General features: G+C 40.5%; 1 protein-coding gene across 1 annotated transcript in view; it reads right to left on the reverse strand.

Moving 5' to 3' along the window:
• The window catches only part of PRKCH (protein kinase C eta), a 62,451-nt gene extending 42,625 nt beyond the window's left edge, over positions 1–19,826 (reverse strand). The window contains exons 1-6 of the mRNA XM_032220541.1: positions 19,772–19,826; positions 12,744–12,894; positions 9,694–9,728; positions 9,285–9,373; positions 4,867–4,996; positions 2,901–3,028 (exon numbers count right to left, since the gene is read on the reverse strand). Coding sequence (XP_032076432.1) covers positions 2,901–3,028; positions 4,867–4,996; positions 9,285–9,373; positions 9,694–9,728; positions 12,744–12,838 — 477 coding nt within the window. The 5' untranslated portion in view covers positions 12,839–12,894; positions 19,772–19,826. The remainder of the gene's footprint in view (positions 1–2,900; positions 3,029–4,866; positions 4,997–9,284; positions 9,374–9,693; positions 9,729–12,743; positions 12,895–19,771) is intronic.
• Between the last annotated feature and the right edge of the window lie 1,810 nt (positions 19,827–21,636).

Below are 21,636 nucleotides of genomic sequence, written 5' to 3' on the forward strand. Positions count from 1 at the left end.
AAAGTATTGTATGTTTGTTGATTAAAACAAGTGTGTAATAAACTGAATTGACTTGAATTACAGAATGTGTGTGTGTGTGTGTGTGTGTGTGTGTGTTTTCTAGCATAACTCTGGAACACCTTGAGCAATTTCAACCAAATTTACACAGATGATTTACTCTTTGGAAAAAAAATACTGTGGGAGTAAGACACCCTTAACAACCCTCGGGGTGTAAGTTCTGTAAGTTCTGTTAAGTTCTGTTGTGCCTTAAAACAGCTTCTACTGTAGTGCTGTAAATGGCTTCTACTCTACTGTACAGTGCAGTGGAGTAGCCATGCTAACGGCTTCACAGTACTCCACAAGGGGGCTCCCTCTGGTAAGGGGAAAATCCAACATTAGAAATTACATTTGATCCTCCCTATAAATAAATACCTGGGCAATGCCGGGTTATCGGCTATTGCCGGAATGGCGAACCTATGGCACGCATGCCACAGGTAGCACATGGAGCCATTTGTCAGGGCACGCAAGTTGTTCCCCTGTCAGCTGGCCAGCTGCATTCAGCTTTTTTTAAAGCCATTTTTTGCCCTCCCCAGGCTCCAGAGGCTTTATAGGAACCTCCCCCCCTCAGGAGGCCCTCAGGAGGCTTCAGGAGCTTCCCTGAAGCCTCTGGAGCGCAAAAGATCGACCCTATGGGCAAACCGGGAGTTCAGGAACTGACTTCTGATTTGCTCGTATGGCTGGTTTAAGCCTTCCGGAGCCTTCAAGGGCCTTCCGGAGGCTTCCCTGGAGGCTCCTGAGGATGAAAATCGGCCCTACAAGCAAACCGGAAGTCCATTCCCAAACTTCCAGTTTGCCTGTAGAGCTGTTTTTTTGCACTCTGGAGGCTGCTTTCACCCTCCCCAGGCTCCTATAAAGCCTCTGAAGCCTGGGGAGGGCAAAAAAAGCATGCAAAAAATGGGGGGAGCACCTGTTATATGTGCATGCGTGCTGGGGGGGGGGTGTCACATGCCCGCGCATGACCCCCCTGCACTCCCCCCGCTTATGGCACGTGAGCCAAAAAAGGTTCGCCACCACTGGGCTAGTTTATTATACAAGTATGGAATTGAATGTTGATTGCTGAATACAATAGGAGTGGTATATGATGGAAATAAACCATGCATGAGAATTCATTGAAAGCTCAACATTAACTCAACAATGAATAATGAATAAAGAAAAGGATGTCTGATATTATCTTGATTATGTAATGAATTTATGAGTAAAGTATAAAGTATAAGGAATGTTTATGGTGACAAACTGCTTAAGGACATAAGCCTATGTGGATTTTACCTGTAGATGATGAATTGTTCTTGGCTGAAAATCTGAATGGTTCCCAGAATAATGGAACAAATATATCAAACTGAAAATTAAAGACTGAAAGACCAATGTAGCAATATTTGGCAGATAAATGAAATCAATAATTGCTAATTATACCAACATGCCAAAAAGTAAATGAATGTGTGTCTTGTACCTTGGTAGAATGTTTACTAAAGATGGGGAAAGGAATAAGACATTTTAAGAGGTGAAAATGCTCGTAGAAAGGTAGCAGGGTGATGTGCAGCCCGTTGCAAGGAATGAATGTTTGTTAAAAGAAGTGAAAACTGCTGGATAGAGAAACACAGTTTTCCCTACTTTGTCACACAGAGGTAAGAATTGAATATACCAAGAGAAACATAGAAGTAGAGTTGAATGTGGTGAAAATGGTATACTTAATAAATGTGTGTAGTTAAAACAGGAAGGGAGGGAGGGAGGGAGGGAGGGAGGGAGGGAGGGAGGGAGGGAGGGAGGGAGGGAGGAAGGAAGGAAGGAAGGAAGGAAGGAAGGCCAAATGAATGTGGACTGAGCACCAAAATGAATAACTACTGTAAACCAAATAGACTTAAGTGGTTTGGATATATAAAGAGAATGAATGAAGATCAAATTACAAAATGAATACATGAAGGAAGAGTGAATGGGTGGAGAGGAAAAGGAAGTTCAAGGAAGTCATAATAGAGAGGTAAGTTTAAAGAACAACAGAGAAGGGAAAATGTAAGATTAGTTTCCAAGGATAGAAAGTCAAGGAGAGGGATAAAAAATTGTCTTGGTTTAAACTATATTAGCTATGATTCCTTTTCCTTTCCTTATTACTTTAATCTCTTTGGGCTACTATTTCCTATTCCATTCTGTTGCTTACCCTGAAAGAGAATAACATGCTGTATATGCATGAATAGTCAGACTGTTCTGATCTCATCCTGTAGTGCAGTGTTGGTGAACCTTTTCGGCACCGAGTGCGCACGTACGCATGCCGGAAACCAGAACAGCCGCCGCCTAATACGCATGCGCTGCTGGGCAGCTGCTCTTCCATTTTACGGCATGCACATTGGCCACCAGGTCTCCTGGTTTCTGGTACGCATGCACGTGCGAAGACCATCTGGCCGGTGCGCATGCGCGTGCCAGAAACCAGAAGAACGGCCACCTGGTGTGCATGCGCATGCCAGGAAGATGATCTTCCAGTTTCTGACATGCGCATGCGGGGTAGCCACCTGGTCTTCACGCACATACATATATGTCAGAAACTGAAAGCCCAGGTGGCCGGAGAGCATGCGCGTGCCAGAAACCGGAAGAGCAGCTGCCTGGCGTGCGCATGCGCATCAGGCGGCTGTTGTTCTGCTTTCCAGCGCTCCCACACACATTAAGACCAGCTGGCCAGCAGACGAGAATCTGGAAAAGCAACAGGAATGGCTCGCATGCCCGGAGAGATGGCTCTGTGTGCCACTTCCGGCATGCGTGTCATAGGTTCACCCTCATGGCTGTAGTGCATATACTGTAAGCAACATATGTAGACAGATTTTTTTTTCATCCAATTGACTGTGGAGAAAAGGAGGATGGAAAAGAAAAGTTCTTACCCCATTTGGAGAGATATTTCCAGGTTGGAGTCCCATACATGCCAACGTCTTGGCTAGTTCTGCTGCATTCACCCCGCAGTTTGGAGCTACATTGGATTCGCACCGAATATGTACATTTATTTTGCACACTGGGAGTGAAAACAAAAGTAGACAGACATTATTTCTGCGAGGGGCTGACCCTGGAACAAGAACAAAACGGTGTTTCTTTCCCTAAGGACAGCCTGGGGATGCACGAGAGAAATCCAATCCTTATTCTCTCCATTTGAATCACAGATCAAGTTTTACGCAGGGGGTTCAGTCATACCACATGAATCCAAGCGGCTGTGCTTTATTTAACCGTTGTTAAACAAAACACAGGATGTATGCTACACACCAGTTTGAGGAATACCATTTTGCCTTCCCTTGTTTAACAGCTGAATCTGCAACACAAGAGTTAAGGACAATGTATCCCTCGCAGATCATCCCTCAGTTACTGTTCGGGGATCTCCAAACATGACAACTTTTAAGACTTGGGGACTTCAACTCCCAAAAGAAATGCTGGGAGTTGAAATCCACAAATCTTAAAATTGCCACCTTTGGAGACTCCTGATCGAGCTCCATGAAAATAGACCCCATCACTCCCCCTGGGCTCGTTCCATATCCGAACAGTTCATACTTCATGTCTATGGGGGTTGTCAGTCATCATACTTATTTACAATAGTTTTTTTGTACATACTTACAAACCCTCAGTTCATCCTTAACCTACAAATCAATATGAACCTTAATTGAACACAATATGGAAAAAAAGGAAATTCCTTTCCTTCCCATTTCTATCCTTCCTTCTTATAGAACTGTGATGGCGAACCTATGCCTCTCTGATGGCACGTGAGCCGTCGCCCCAGTTCAACTCTGCCGCGCATGCGTGTGCGCACTTCCCACCGGCCAGATGGTCTTTGGGTCTCTGTCATGCATGTGCAGGGGGAGGTGTGTGACGTGGGGGGGGTGCACGTGTGGGGAGTAAGGCGAATACAGGGGCCCCCTGCATGCACGCACAGGGGGATGTGCAGGGAGGCATGCATTGCATTTTGGGGGTATCTGACATGCATGTGCGCATGCGCTTTGGGCACTTGGCCCGGCAAAGGTTGGCCATCATTGTTATAAAACATAGATATTTCAGCAGTCCCTGGGGCCCCAGGAATTTAGTAGTGAAATTAGGCAGCACATTGATGAGACAAAATAAGATGCAAACAGTGTACAAGTGTTCATTTATACACAAATGGGGGGGGGAACCTAGCTCTACCTAGATATCCTCCTATCCCAGCACTCCCAATTTCAGAATAACAGGGTTGGAAGGGACCTTGGAGATCTTCTAGTCCAACCTCCTGCTCATACCTTATACCATTTCAAACAATGGTTGCCCAATCTCTTCTTAAAAATCTCCAGTTGGAGTACCCACGACTTCTAGAGGCAAGTTGTTCCATTGATCAATTGTTCTAACTGCCAGGAAATTCATCCTTAGTTTTAGGTTGGTTTTCTCCTTGATTAGTTTCCAAGCATTGCTTCTTGTCCTGCCTTCAGCATTGCCACTTTCTGACTGCTCTGCCAAATAGAACCCCTGGCCACTTCCACTTTAAAAAAGAAAGAAAAATAGCTCTGTTGCCTAATCCTGCTCTAGAATATTAGCAGGTAGATATGATCTATCAGCAGTGCAATGCCTGATAATTCAGGCCTATTTTCATTCCCCTCCTTAACTTCCTAATTATGAAATGTACTACATTTATAGCCAAATCTTAGGGATTCCTAACTAGGCAATATAGGTAAAAACTGGTACATGCAAAATTTGTGCAAATGGGGTGGGGGGAGTGCAGCCTATTCTAGTGTTGCATCAAGTATGCCTCACACATGAACACACACACAATTCAGAATAGAAAAACTAAACGAATTCCGCAGAGAAGGACTCTTGTCATTGTATAGACTTTCCGCTTACTTTTACACTGAAGCCCTTGTCGCAAGATTCCCCAGAGGAGAGATCCACAGTGATCACAGAAGGTCGGCACTTTGTAATTGTGGATTCTGAACTTGTGTGGGATGTTGATTCCAAATCTCTGCTCAGAAAACTGAGGAAGAAAAAGCAGCAAAAGAAGAAAAGTTGGTGGTAAGTGATAAAATAATAATGGTTGACCAAGCCTTATTTTTTTCAGTTTACAGTTCTTGAAGCAAGGCAGACAGAGAATGTTATCCCTCCACCCCCAATTTGATAGGTAAAGAAGAAAAGAGAGAGCCAGGGTTTGGGGCTTAAGAGTTTGATTTAATGTTTCTGTAACATAAAGTTGGTCTTATGAGTTTTCTTCTCATAGCAAATAAATTGGACAGAAGGAATTAATCTCAGTTAGGAATACCAGTTAGGGCAAGAAGTTAAAGTTCCAGGGTTGAACTGTGGGGTCCTTAGTGTTCTTGCAACTTGGCTGTTTTCTTGCATTACATTTATCGATGATGTTACCTATTTGGGTAATGAAATGTCTGCAAGAAAATAACCAAGCTCAGAGAGCACCAAGGGCCCTAAACTTAAAGTCCTTCCCCCACCACCACTCACAAGTCGTGTTTTTTGATTCAGCTGGTCCCAAAAATGCCAGCTATGGCTACTTGTTAAAGAAAAAAAAACAGGATCTACCATCTCTTCTCACAAAAGAAAGCAAATCACATCACATCTAGCTTGATTTTGAGGCTGAAAAATGGTTGTCCAAAAAATGAGTAAACCCAGATGCTCTCCCCATCCAATCAGTAAGAATCAACATCTGATTAGCGTTCAGACTTTTAATTGACATCAACACAAGTTTCAGATAACTTAACAGCTACTCTAAAATAAGGGCAATTTTATGCTGGGCTGTCAATCAGTTCAGAGTCAGTTAAATTACTTCTCATTGGTTGCTTTCCTGCACACGCTATAGGCTTAATTAATGTTCTTGCTAAATCTTATATTTTAGGCTGATTTTAACCATGTTATTGTAATGTAGGTACTGATGAGTCAATACGAAATGCTTGCATCTACCGCTGTTCATCTTTTAACTGTATTGTTTAAATTACTTCTACATTCGACCTCCCCCGATTCAGAAAACCAATATTTCAGGGATTCTTCCTGATCTAGTTTCTACATGATGGAATCCTTAACCTGAGAAACATTCAGACCTGCTCTTTCCCATCTCTCTTCTCAGATGATACGATCAAGAAAATATCCGTGTGAAGGAGGAGCCAATGTCGCAACGATACGGACATGCGGTTTCGATGCTCTGCTTTTGCCGCTGAGTGGTCCAATCAGACCTAAACCATCCCACAGAGAGAGTGAACAGGAAGAATATATCTTGCTGATCTCAGAGACATCGCAAAGTCCCTGATCAATCCAAGAGAAGTTTTTCAAGCCGGCGACAAAAAATCCAACCATCAGGCTGATGAAGTTGGGGCGGCTCCAAAACAGAAGGATACGGAAAGAGAAAGTGTTTCCAGCTGGTGAGGAATTTTTACCGTTTTAAAAGAGACTGCCTATAAAAAACTTAAAATCAATTTAAATTTGAGAACAGAAGAAAAAAGCGGCAGAATTAAGCTTTGAATGGTTTTGGACAGTGGGTTATCTTACTTTTTAAATGTTATTTTCATGGATGAAATTTATGCAAGCCTTTTAAACCAAAGGGATTAAGTTTTCTTCTTCTTTTTTCATTATTATTTTTTGCAACCTGTAGAGTAAAATTCTCCTTCTTCATTACTACGTGTGTTTTTCCTTTTTTCTTCTCTATTTCATTCAAGAATTTGATTTTTTAAAAAATTGGAATAAAAAAGATACAAAAAGCAACAAAGAAAATTGTAACAACAGAGGGAAAGAAGACACTGCTACTCGAAGGCTGAAAGTTTGTGTATTGGAAACAAAACACTTTTACTTTCCTCACTGATTATTCTGGCTTGGCACTTCAAGGTTTCACTGTTTTGTCTATAGAGAGTGATAAGAAGAAAAGCATACAGATGTTCCTTTGAAGTATATCTTTAACCAGAGAAAAGTGAAAATAAGACCTTATTGTGAATTTATGCTTAATCTTGTAAAAACCTTCCAAGTCAGAGCAGCAGTGTTTGTCAGTTTGAGATAATGACACAATCTCAACAGCAGAAAGAAACTTTAAGTTTGCAAAATATATTGTTAGAAATTCAGAAATTATCAAACACATTTGAGAGGACGGAGAAGAAGTTGGAAAATCTAGAGCATCTAGCAGTAAAATATGATGAAGAAGTTGGAAATGTTTATTAAGTGGAAAAAGTGGAGGTTAGAGTTCTAAAAACCAAAGAGAAAAATGACTACAAAGAAATTAAATCCGCTGATATCTATGGTGATTGGTTTGTGTCTGGAAATGGAAAGAGTGGAATACGGAAAGAGGAATTAAATAGAGGGGAGCTGAGGGGAATGAGTTGCAAAGAGGAGTCCATACAAATTTGATTAAGGAGATGATTAGAGGACTGATACCACAAATGGCAGAAGACATGAGATTGTTTTGCTACTGGAAAGATACAGGTTCATAGATGAAAGGGTATAATCTAAAACTAGTTAAACTTAGTGAAATTTAGTGACAATAGATATAGTTAAATAAATAATTGATAATGATAATAATGTATACTTGTGTATTGCTATGATAAGTAATAATTGTATATGAATATTGAATGGTACCTATGAAAGGAAGATTAGAAATTTTTTTGTTATATATAAAGGTTAATAAAAAAAGGACTAAGTTAAATTTAGTTAGGTTTTGTTTATTGGGGGGGAAATGTTATGATAAAGGACACAGTCAAATAAAGGAGGGATAATGATAACAATATTTATAACATAAGGAAAGTAGATGTAAATTGTAAACAGTGATTTGGAAAGGAGGATTAGAAATTTTTGTTACCAAATATTATGGATGTTTAGCCAGAATAGGCCATAAGGATTCAGTGTTATTGGAGGATATTAGAAATAGCAAATGAAATGCCAGTATGTGGTTATGTTTTAAATCTTGATATATTTTATGATGAAGGACGTTTAAACAATTATAGTCAAATGAAAATGGAGGTATGATGATGGTAATATGTATAAATATATCTGAGTTAAAATACTTGAGTTAATATGAAATATGGTTGATGACTGTGGAAGAGATGCACGAAAGTCTTTTGTAACCAACGGATACATTTTCTACAGTATGTAAAGAAGGAGGATTCTTTGTGTTGTATCTGTTTTGAAATATATATATATATATATATATATATATATATATATATATATATATATATATATATATATATATATATATATATATATGTATGTGTGTTTTTCTGAACATGATCCCTGAATTCATCCAGATGGCAAAATAACAATCATTTCGCAAATGCCATGACATAATTCCACATCAGATATACAAAAGTTGTAACACACTGTTTTATTTAGACTTCTAGCATGATTTGGATTGCTTATTTAGTATCCTATGACTATCACTAAGTGTTGTATCTTATGATTCTTGTATTTTTTTATGTACACTGAGAGCTTATGCACTGAAAACAAATTCCTTGTGTGTCCAATTACACTTGGCCAATAAGGAATTCTTATTCTTATAAAATCTAAAAACCAATCATGGTGAATATTTTCTTTTAACACTGAATTAAATTAACCAATTATGGTAGGGTCTTAAAGTTATAAACAAAACAGAAAAGCAGAACATTCCCTTTCTCTGCACTTGGTTACTTTCTTTTAATTGTGCCATGATGGAACACCACCTAGTCACAATATGTTCAATGAATGGCCATATAAATTTGTTAAATAAATAAATAAATACATTTGATGTTGTCTTGATTAGCACTGATTGGATGATACCTTTACTCTTTGCATTGCCACATCAATTTTTCACAAACCAAGGGAATTAAGTACCAGGTAAATAAAGGCATGTAGTTACTTCAATATTCATCAAATAAAGCATATTATCTAAGGAGTAATACATTATGTTATAATGCTGCAGTTGACAATATATTTAATTAGTCAGATGCTACTGAGTAAGTTTTTGATTCCTGTATATTTTATCCATCTTGATCTGTCTTTAGGAATAGTAATTCATATCTGTTCCAAAACCATTCCCTTAATCCAGTGGTTCTCAACCTTCCCAATGCCGCGACCCTTTAATACAGTTCCTCATGTTGTGGTGACCCCCAACCATAAAATTGGTGTCTCGGTTCCTAAGACCATCGAAAATACGTGTTTTCCGATGGTCCTATGCGACCCCTGTGAAAGGGTCGTTCGACACCCAAAGGGGTCCTGACCCACAGGTTGAGAACCACTGCCTTTATCCCTTTGGTCCAGAATTAACAACATTCAAAACTCCAAATGTGTAACTGTGACTTTACCTTCATATCCATCGTCTTTTTATTATTCTGGCATGTGCAAGCTGTAACTATGAGATGGTGACAACGCTTGTGCACAACACATGTGCAAACTGGAAAAGAAGGCAGAAAAGGAAAACAGTGAAAACTATCAGAAACGAATACAGAAGAGTAAGATTTGCTCTTAGATGGATTAAAATTTGTATTGCCTCTGATCCAAACAATCTGGGATGTGTACAAAGGGCAATAAAAGGGATCAGAACTGGAAATTAAACCTTTAAGGCTCAAAAGACAAAGAAATGTTTAAAACATAGAGTGATCCACAAAAAATCCTAATCTCCCATTCACTGCAATAGTGTAAAAAAATAGTGTAAAAAGGCGAAAATGAGAAATGAGTAAGGCATTATGTAACCCTAACAATAATTTACTGTACCTTGGCACTGGTATCCCTGCTTTCCAAATACTCCCCTGTTGAAGATAAAGCAGAGACAACATATGACTCAGGATGAGATCAAACACTTAAAAAGTAGGTCAGGTAATCTGACATATGAACAAAACAAAAGTTGAGAGGCAGCTGTAAAATTCAAAATGTATATCATATCAACAACACGGGCAGGGGTAAACTCAGCTTAAACTCTAAGAAGACAAAGTTATTGTTCATCCAGAAACATTTAGGCACTCTGGAAACTTTAGTACCAGTGGTGGAATCATCCTCCCTTTCACACGGCAGGTGTGGCACTGGGGCTTGCCCAGGATTCATAGTTAGTATTGGGAGAGCTGGTGGAAGTGGTGACTCAGGAATACTTTGACCAGCTGTAACTGATATGCCAAGTATGCCTCCACCTGGAGCTGCAAACCTTGGTGAGGATAATGCATGCCTTGACTACTGCAATAGTAGTAGGTGAGGCTGCCTTTGAAAATAACTCAGAAGCTACAGCTCACATAGAACGCAGTAGCCAAATTGCAGGTGGGTGGAATCTGCTATTTCAGGATAGTACTCATTTTGCAATGCTGCACCCGGTTTAAAGTGTTGGGTATCACTTGTGAAGTCCAATATGGCACAACACTGGGTTTCATCAAGAACCACCTTGGCCAAAACGATTCTGCCTTCCTGTTTTGAACGATGAGGGAGGCCCTTCATTATCAGAGTTGAAAGGGGTGCAAACTAGAAGGAATCTCTGCAAGGCTGCCCCCATTAAGGTAGAACATGCTCCTTCGTTCTTGGCATTCCAAAAATCTCTAAAGAGCATTTGAACTGGTGGACACAACACAACCATTTTCTTTAGTTAAGCAAGGCCATGTAGAGGTGGTGAGTTTTCATTTATGGGTTGCTAATTTTGCTTTCATTGTTAAATGACCAGAGTCAATTGATTAAGATACTATAAACATTTTATAAATACATTTAAAAATACATAAAATCCAGGTTTAGATGATGAATCTTGCTTCCAATATTGATAAAACTCAGAAAGAATTCCAACTAAAATTTATAATCAAAACTCTAAGAGAGAAATTTAGACATAAATACAAAATTCAGGGCAATCTCTTAATAGGAAGTAAGCACCACAAATCTCAGCGAGATTCATCTCAGGAACATTTGCATGAGTCATAGCCTATCAATCCCATCCTTTCCACAAGAATTGGGATAGAAATCCTATTAGGTTTGATGTAGCTTACATAGAAATAGATGAGCTTTGGCTTATAGCCAAGTTATCGTTTTAATTTATGGATCAAACTCTATGAACACACTTGTGTAAGTTGTAATAAATGTCCCTACACTGAATTGGCACTCAAATGTTTCAGCCCACTCCAACAAACAGTTTTGCAATTCAAATTTCTTTTTTCAGTTAATGAACAAGAAACATATTTATGAAACATGCACCAATTGCTTTGTGTTTAAAAAGTGAGGGTATTTTACAAAACTGATCGGAGTGGAACACTGCAAGTATCATCTAATAAGCAGTCTGCATTATTAACATTTGATGGAAAGATCTATGCAATTGTGTTGGCATATACACTGGAGGCATCTTAGGAGCATAACATGGATGCTAACGTAAAGGTAAAGATTCCCCTCGCACATATGTGCTAGTCATTCCCAACTCTAGGGGACGGCACTCATCTCCGTTTCAAAGCCAAAGAGCCAGCGCTATCCGAAGACGTCTCCATGATCATGATGAAATGCCGATGGCACACAGAACGCTTTTACCTTCCCACCAAAGGTGGTTCCTAATATTCTACTTGCATTTTTACATGCCTTCTGCTAGATTGGCAGAAGCTGGGACAAGTAATGGGAGCTCACTCCATTATGTGGTGCTAAGGATTTGAACCGTCGAACTGCCGACCTTTCTGATCGACAAGCTCAGCACTTGTCACTGTGTCCCAACATGGATGGTAAGAAGGCTTTAAAATTTGACCTGTTTCTCTTCTCTTTTGCTAATCAGGTCTAGACAACTGAATACATAAAAGAGCTTCCATGAGAGCCAATGGAAGCTTTTTCACCCATGTAAACAGAGAGGCAAGGGTGGCAATCTCTAGGCTGAGATTGGCATGGGGGGAAAGGGGAGGAAGTTAAATGCCTGACTCCTAATTCCATTCAGTGAATGGTCTGTGAAATTAGTCGCTTGAGTTGTTTGTTCCAGCCAATATTATTTTGTATGTATTGGATAATATATAATTAATAGTCAATGGTTATAATAAAACCAGAGAACTTAACAGAATGACAGAGTTGGAAGGGATCGTGGAGGTCTGGTCTAAGACCTTATAGCATTTCAGACGAATGGCTGTCCAGGCACTTCTTAAAGCCTCCAGTGATGGAGAACCCCAACGTCTGAAGGCAAGCTGTTCCACTGCATCAGCCATCTCAATTATAGTAATTTGCACATTTTAAAATGAGAGCTACAACTTTCTGGTGCTGAACCCTAAACTTCAGATCACTTTTTTTTACAGTATCCACATTGATTCCACTATCTCCACTAGTACCGGAAAGTACCTCCAACTCTTCTCCTGCAGATGGGATAGTTTGCATAAGCTTTGATTAAAGCTGCTTTCTGGGAAAGTATCAGATCTTAAGTCATTGATTGCTCCTGTTGTAAACTCTCTTTTCGATCTGAAGAATAATTGTTTCTTGTAACCTGCTCTTGACTTGTTTAGCTATTAGTCTGCTCATACTGAATTCAGCAGCTGGCAGCAGCTGGCTTTCAATATCTGGCTCAGAAATTAAGCAGGGTCAGGACCTGGCTAGTACCTGGAGGGAAGAAATCCAGAGAATGCTGGGGCTGTAAAACAAAGCTGAGATGTAAATACACATCCTGGAAGGAGGCAATTGTAAATCACTTCTGAACTGTGGCCAGGAAACTACATGGATCGTACTTATAAAGTCACAAGGAGTTGAGTTCAACCCAAAAGGAACTTTATACTTAGCAAAAGGGGGGCAGGAATTATGGAAGCAACTTCCTGGGTGAAAGCTTGTTTTCATTTCAAGCATACCAGATAAATTCCCGGCAGTGTGAGCAGTACGTTGGTTGCCGCAAGTAAGTTGCCATAAACTTGTGTCCGTTGACTTGGTGAACTCTCCTGCGCATGGCCCGTTGGCGTTTCCGCGTGAAGTTTTTAAAGATTCTGTCCCTCTGGAGTGTTCCTGGGCACCCAAAGAGAACAGTTAAACAAGTGAATACATTGCTGTCTGTCATTCAAATGCCATAGCTTCTCTATTGCTGTTTTCCTTTAATTTCCCACCCATGTTTATCCCAAAGCAATTTAGTTTTAGCTTCTTCCATTACTTTGCAATATCCTGTTTTCTTTAGTTATCACTTCATTCTCCCTGTTAACAAACCCTTACCACTTAGCATTTAGACTTATATAGTGCTTCATAATGCTTTTACAGCCCTCTCTAAGCGGTTTACAGAGTCAGCATCTTGCCCCTAACAATCTGGGTCCTCATTTTACCCACCTCAAAGGATAGAAGGCTGAGTCAACCTTAAGCCGGTGAGATTTGAACTGAACTGCAGCTAGCAGTCAGCTGAAGTAGCCTGCAGTACTGTACTCTAACCACTACGCCACACTAAAGCAAGGCTCCTACTAGACTGCGCGGGTTTCTTCTAGCCAATCTTATTTTTAGTATCCTTTTCTTTTGGTTTCTGAAGTCTCACTTTCTCTTTCATACGTCAAAATGCAGAGCTTGATTTAAGCATAGACACATGGCGTTATGAAGACCAGTTTTACTCTTTTGGGTGCTAAAATGCCTTAGATCACAATTAACAAAATCATATCCTTTAAGCCTCATCAGGGTCTTCTTAAATCAGGAAATAGCAATTCCAATCTTTATTCCATATGAAGTATTTTAAATATTCAAATATATAACAAAAATGCAAAATATTTTACAGTACCTTATATTTATTAAGGGTTTTGTATTTTTTTATAAACCTTTAATTTATGTTAATGTTATTGTTGATTAAATAAATTCAACCGCAGTTCCTGGAATAACATTTTTTTAAAGTATTCTTGAACTGAATGATTAGTCTTTTTTCCCTTTAAAAAACTTACCATTAATTTCTTCCAGTTCTTCAAACCAGCTATTTTAACATCCACATAATTTCATATTTTCTACTTCTACATGTCACATGGTTTACATGCTGGATATGGTTTCAAGGCCTTCTGTCCAGTGAATTAATTTATCATCCAGTTATAGCAAAAGCAATAGCACCTAGACTTATAGACCACTTCATAGTGATTTTATAGCCCTCTCTAAGCGGTTTAGAGTCAGCATATTGCCCCCAACAATCTGGGTCCTCATTTTACCCACTTCAGAAGGATGGAAAGCTGAGTCAACCTTGAGCCTGGTGAGATTTGAACTGCCAAACTGCAGCTAGCAGTCAGTTGAAGTAGCTTGCAGTACTGCACTCTAACCACTGCACCAGAGATGGATTGCTCCTGGTTCGGCCTCATTCGGCCAAACCAATAGTGGAATTCAGGCCTGGGTCACAGAACCGGCAGCGACCCAGGCCTGCCATGCCCCAAGATCAGTTCCCTCGCTGCCACTGGGCCACCACCATTTTGGTTTTTAGTGACTGCGCGGGCACACTTCACTGTAAGTTGTTCTGCGCATGCACGAAGAACAATTTATATTGAACAGTGTACACATGTGCAGCACAACAACCGGCAACAACCCACCCCTGCACTGTGCTATCTTGGCTCTTATCTTTAGAAGGAAAGAGAAATGTGATCTCTCTCTCTCCAAATTACATACAACCCCCCACAAAGGAGACAATCCTAGGAACATTGAGTTGGTGATTAACTTAAACCAGCATTGGGAGGCCCAGAACCTTTCCAAAACACTGAGAGGCTTGGGGACATATTCACTTGAACCTTCAACACTGCCATCCATTTTGTCCTTGATAGATCTTACCTTGATATATTTTTTGCTCCATTGTCTTTGACCATTGAAAAGAACAGCCTAGTAAGGGTTGGAAACTTCAAATGCTGAAACAATTTGCCAGTATATTTTATCTTATTCATTTTCCTGCCTTGAATTTAAAAAAAATCTGGATTCATCTCATCATTCCAAATTCTGAACTATACTTCAGAATAGTTCCATCACCTTGTTGGGGGGCCCTGACTCCATTGAAAAAGACCCTGATAGGTCTCTATTATATGTTGTAAGATCAAGGCTGGGACTATGAACATGCATAATTTTCAGCAAGAGCAAAATCTAATTAATGCTGCAGACCAGAGGTGGTATTCAGCCAGTTCTAATAGGTTCTGAGAACCGGTAGTGGAAATTTTGAGTAGTTCGGAGAACCAGCAAATAGGCTGGCTCTGGCCCTGTTGCCTCCCAGTTGATCTTCTTTTGTTGCCCTTAACAGGAGGACGGAGCTGGAAAGCAGGTTAGTAGGGTGCGGAGGGAATGGGGATTTTGCAGTAACCTTCTCCTGCCACGCCCACAAAGCCACACCCACAGAACCAGCAGTAAAAAAAAATTGTATCCCACCACTGCTGCAGACCATGCCTAGTGCAGACATGAGGAGCAGTCACTGGTCTTATTGATAATGTCCTGTAAAGGAATTTGGAGTTCCCGTTGGGAGGGAACAATAAACCTGTTGAGGAGGATGGGAGAGAAAGAGCGAACCACTATGAAGGTTTTAGAGAGGAAATTACACAGTTCTGGGTCAGAAGGATGTATGAAAGAGCAACTCAAAAGAGCCTCCCTTTCATTTTCTTTGGTATAAGATGGAAAAGTGAGAAATTTGGAACAGGCTTTCAAGATTCTGCGCATTTGATCTGCAATAATGAAGCAGCATTCTTGGAATCCCTGCAATATCTTCTTCTTGATCTGGCCTACCTAGAAGGGCTGACATGTCCATTCTTAGGAGATTTGATATATGTGGATGTGTTAGGGCAGTGGTCCCCAACCTTTTTATCGCCGCGGACCAGTCAGCCTTTGATAATTTTACCGTGGCCCGCTGAGCGCGCGCAGGGGTGGGGGGATGTTGTTCGCGACGACACATTGATTGTTTATATATCAGATTGTTTTGATTAAACAACTTTTATTTTATTGTATTTAAACATGCCTTACAAAATAAAATACAATTACATAAATATAAAGTGCTTTAATATGCCCCCCCCACCCGGACAGACTTATGTTCCTCAAAGACCATCCTGAACCCTCAACCCGGACCAACCTTTCTGCCCGCCCTCCCCCTCCCCACCACATTCGGCGGGCAAAGAACAGAGCGCAAGCGAGCGAATGCCGTGGAGAGAGAGAAAATAAATATATATATAAATATATAACTGTTTGGGAGTAAAAGCGGGGAGGCGCACCCGGCCGGGGGGGGGGGGAGGAGGAGGAAGGAGGGTGGGAAGGAAGCTGGCAAGCGAAGAACAGAAAGTAATTAGCAAGGATTAAAACGACCTGCCGGAAAAAGGAGAGGGGAAAAAAAAAACACCAGATCTGACGGCTAGTGCAGCCTCCACCGGAGGGGCTGCAGAAACACACACTGCCAGTCCTGTCCTTCCTTTCCAACCAGTCTCTCTCCGCGCGCGCATACACACACACACACACACCACACAAACACACACCCGCCGGCAGATATGCACGCACACACACTTTTTTTTTTTGCAATTGGCAGAACTACGGTTTTCTTTCTTTTAAAAAAAAATAATTAAATGGAGGTGGGGGGTGTGTGGAGAGAAAGGGAGAGAAGCGGACACATAAAACCGAGCCACACTCGCGAACCACAGCATGCATCTGGGTGACAAAATTGCAGGGAGAAAGCAGGAAAAGCCGAGGAGAGAGCAAAAAAAGAAAAGAGCCAGACCAAGCGCGGCAGGGCGGGAAGGAAGGCGATGATGATTGGGGGAGGTTTGAAAAAGCAGATCCAAGCGCAAAAGTTACTGAGTCATTTCAGCGGCGGCCGGAACAGTTTTCTTGACTCCCTCCCTCTCTCCCTCTCTCTCTCCCTCTTTCCCTGGTGATGGATCGGTGCGGGAGGGGGGGAGAGAGAAGGGAGGAGACGGCGAGGGAGGGAGGGAGAGAGAGCCGAGGGTGGGACCAAAGGGGGGGGAGAGAAATGCATTTAAGAGGAGCGGATTTAAAAGAGCGATCATGGCCCCCGGCCGCTGCGCGGCCCGGTGCCAGGTACTCCACGGCCCGGCACCGGTCCGCGGACCGGGGGTTGGGGACCACTGTGTTAGGGAACCCTGCAAGAACTTGCACATCTCCATTCTGTATTCACAAGCAGCACCCCAAATTAGTCAGCAAGATCCCTGTTGATGGGGGTTGAGGCCAAGCCACCCAGGATCAGGAACAAGGACAAGTTTTGCTTACTGCCGATGTCTTTGGATTCAGCCTTCAGTTTTCTGCACTGAATTGCTTGGTATGCATTTATTGTTTCATAGGTGAATGTAAAAATTTGACCTGTTTCTCTTCTCTTTTGCTAATAAGTTTTCCCCTCACCCTCTAAAGAAGCACAGCTCTTTCTGAAGAGGCTGCTTCTCCTTTGCAGCACCTTCCTGGAATAACCACACAACCACATGTTTTTGCTTCTAAATGAAAGACCAAGAGGCCTGGCCACTTTATGGATTTTCAACTGTAAGTCTGAATTCTCCTTCTCCTGTGTTACTCCTTACATATTTCTAATAATTTTCTCCTTACAACATAATTTTCTCCTTCCTGCACAATAAACTTTACAATTAAAAGCATTTGTTTGCAGGGAGCATATGGAGCTGCAGTTTATGCATCCCTCCTTTGTAACTTGTTTTATTCCAGGTTTCAAGTTCATCTCGGACTTCTCTAGCTTGCAACTGTCTGATACCAAAAACTTAGAGAAGGTTGAAATGACTCAGCAGATTTCAGCCCTCAATATCTTTATACACTCTTCGCTACTCGTAGAATTGAATTGAATGGCATACACCAAGCTTCCTTTTCAAGCTGCAACTCAACAGCTTTCGTCAACGGTGAAGGGTTGGACTTATACTGAACTGAAAACAGCACCGCCTATTCCTGTGTCTTTACAACACTGCTACTCCCCTCCTGAGTCACTAACTTTCCTCTCCTGCAACATCCTGGATTTGGAACCCAGTGCCAAAGAAAGCCCATCCCAGGTTAACGCAATGGCACGCTGTAGTAAGATTTCTATATGGAAATAAGACTGTAATACAAGTTTCTCTGGTTACACATTGTTTACTGTATACCTTCTTCCTCTCCTGCATCCTTCCACAAGCAGAAGAATGGAAGAAGAAATGCTTTTCTCCAATTTGAATTCATAAGAAGAATTCATGGTTCGGGCAAAACTTTTTAATTCAATCCCATCTCTAAATTATAGCAGGGTTTTTTTCTTTAATAGAAACATAGTTTTTTTTTTTTTTTAATAATGACATTCAAGCTGTCCACAAGCACACCGTCCTGTCTACTTCCTTTCTTTTGTAAAAGTTTGTCCCTTCCTGTCCAGGATCTGCTACAGAAAAATTGGGGGAGGGGGAAATAAAAAAAAAATCTTGACACTCTCCTTTGAATAATTCTTTCCATGAGAAATGGAGATGTAGCGCAATGTGCATAGAATATCATATGTGTGCTTAAGGAAAACCAGGGCTTTAAGTTAAGACTGGTAACCCAATCTACAGCTTCTCTATTTTACTTAAGGAATAAGAAAGGAGATGGATGCAAATGTTAGGAGTAAGTAAGTAAATGAAATGCATCATGAGAAAGCCTCCATTCATCAATGGCATATGGAATAGTGAATTAACAAATGAAAGGAAGAAAAAAGTTATCTCGTGTGTCTGTAAAATTAAGATAAAAAGAAAGTATAAGTCTGAAAGAAGATAGTCTGAACTTTTTGGAGGGGCAATGAGAAATACCTGCAAGAAAGTAAGATGTAGGCATAAGTATGAATGAAAAGGCTACAGAGTATGGCAAAAAGTACAAACTGACATCACCAAGGATAGTAAAGGTAAAGGTTCCCCTTGCACATATGTGCTAGTCGTTCCTGACTCTAGGGGGCAGTGCTCATCTCCATATCAAAGCCAAAGAGCCAGCTCTGTCAAAAGACGTCTCTGTGGTCATGTGGCTGGCATGACTAAACACCAAAGACACACAGAATGCTGTTACCTTCCCACCAAAGGTGGTGCTTGTTTTTCTACTTGCATTTTTACGTGTTTTTGACTGCTAGGTTGGCAGGATATTATGGGCCTGCAAAAAAGCAAGTCCACACTAATTATTGATTATACCACATCTGTGGCAGAACAATCTATAACAGTTCAAAAAAAAATCACCATAAGTAAAACTCCCATCAATGTTCATCCAACCCCTTTTGCAAGATGACCTTCAGTCACCAAAGGCCTTCCAGAAGAAGGCTGTCCTCACTGTATTCTAGATGGCCTGTACCGAGGGGGTTAGTTAGGGACACATTTTGGGAGAATTTCCTTATGGAGAAATGTCAAATAGATCACTAACTAATTGCCATTTCACATTAACCATGATAAATGCAATACAATGTGTTGGTTAGCTTCCAGAGAAGTTAGGAGAAAGAAGCACTGAGGAGGACATAAGACAGTAGGGCAAGCTTATTTTGGCAGTAAAAAAATGTTGCTATGGTTTCAGTCTAGGGTACAATAAATATTCTAAATTAACCATACCCTCTGGTTTGTCTGGGAAACTTCAAAAAGCCCAACTAAGAGGGAAACTGACAGCTAGGTATGCGAGCAACCAAGTCCCCAGTTCAGATCTTCCTATGAATTACAAATCTGCTTAGTAGGTTTTTAGCCAGCCACTGTTCCTCAGCTATCCTATTATGAAGATAAAACTCGGTGTTTTGAACCCAACGTAAGAGTTACTATAGGTGTCCAATGCAAGTTTTTCTCCATTCCAACAAAGCATGCATAATTTGGCAATTATAACATTCTTCTCTTTATTCAAGTTTTACATCTGTTGCAATTGGAGCTTGATGTCATGCTATGGTGTGTGGAAGCATTACTAGTAACAATTATTAGACTAGAGAGAAAAGGTACAGTATATCTCTTACCTTCAGTGAAGTTGCCTGAGAGGGTTATTGCTATAAATACTTTCCCTTCAGGTTCCAGGTCCACCTGCAAGAGAAGAGAAGAAAAAGGGAGAAATTGTCAAATGCGGTTTGGAAATAAAAAGGCCATATTAAATGTAACCCCATTAGTAACAATTTGACAATGACCTGGAAGATAAGATGCTAAGAATTAGATTTGGATCTGAGTTCAGGATTTCACTGCAAAAAGTAGAAAAAAAGCATTTGTCCAACGAGACAGGTTCATCCGAGCAATGAAAGAAATGTTGTGATGTTGCACTACAAGCGCCTCCATTATCTACATGCACGTCATATCACAATGTGTGTACAAAAGTGGTGAAGACTGCATCACAACATTGCGATCATTTCATGATTATTCATGCAATAATAGCAGCTAGGATTGTATTTGCAAAACATTGGAAAAGTGAAGAGATTACTACAGATGAGAATGTGACTAGGAAAATATTAGAATGTGCAGAAATGAACAGGTTAACACTTGCAATTAAAGAGAAGGAGCAAACAAAATATTACAGCATATGGTAACTATTTTATTGATGGTTAAATATGAAAGGTAGAAATGAAAATAGATTGGAGAAATATAGAACGTAGAAAATATATTAATAGAATTAAATAACTTAAAAAGAGGATTGTTATAGTATCAGATACATTATGTATATTAGTATCAAGTTATGAACAGACAAATAATGAGTATGGTTGTAAATTTTAACTGTTATTGCACAATATATTTGTACCCAGATGACACACTGTTTAATGGAAGATGGATTGTTCGTATTAAAATAAAATAAAAAAATTATATATTAAAAAAACCTATTGCAATCATTTCAGTATATGGTCCCCAAACCCTGTGGATACCCATGCAGAAAACATCTATGTTAACAGCAATCCCATATATCTGCTGTTGTTGTGGAAAGCATTTGAATTTACCTATGCACAAGCAAAGCCCTCCTTTGAAAAACTGTCCCTACTTGACTCCATGTGCATCCACAATTATTTTGTTTTGTTGGCGATCTCAGTAAAAGCGCTGTCTATGCAGTGTCAAAAACGTTATGGAAACTTTGAAGGGAGTTTTAATGCACCAGATACACTTTTATGAACATTTGTGAAGCATCTCTTTTGAACAGGTGGCAAAGTCTTAAGCTTTCATAGCTGGACCTAAACAATAGTTCTGTATTTGATTGGTAGAGACTGCATGCTACAAAAACTCCTGGAGGTTAGCCAATAAATATACTGTACTTATCACAGCAAATATAAATCATATATAAATTAATCAATAACCTTTCCCCCAAACAAACAAACAAAAGTAAACACAATATCCAGATGTCAATCAATCTACAATTGGGTATGTTTGCATTAGAAGTTAGAACATCATGACTGCCAAACTTCAGATTCACCCACAATGTTTCAAAGAAAAGAACAATGTGCACTGTTTAAATCCATACAAGTTTACATCTTGAGTCAAGATGTATCTACTCCTCAAGGGGTTGAGATCCTAAAGCACTCTCTACAGCAGGGGTGTCAAACTTGATTTCATTGTAGACCACATCAGGGTTGTGTTTGACCTTGGGGTGTGTGTGGCCAGGGTGGGTGTGACCAGCTCAACTTCACATGTGTTGAGGGCACCTGTGGTAGCCTGAGCACTCTGCCAGCAAAAATGGGCTCCCAAGCTCCATTTTTGGCTGCAGTGGCCTCCTGCAATATTCTGCAAGCAAAAAAGCAGCTTGGGAAGGCTGCCCACAGCACTCCTGAGCACCATTTTCACTGGCAGAGGCACCGATGGCTGGTCCTTTGCTGTTTCCAGGGTGGCCACATGGGCCACATCTAAACACCCT

The sequence above is a fragment of the Thamnophis elegans genome, chromosome 1 (genome assembly GCF_009769535.1).
Source record: "Thamnophis elegans isolate rThaEle1 chromosome 1, rThaEle1.pri, whole genome shotgun sequence".
Classification (NCBI taxonomy): domain Eukaryota; kingdom Metazoa; phylum Chordata; class Lepidosauria; order Squamata; family Colubridae; genus Thamnophis; species Thamnophis elegans.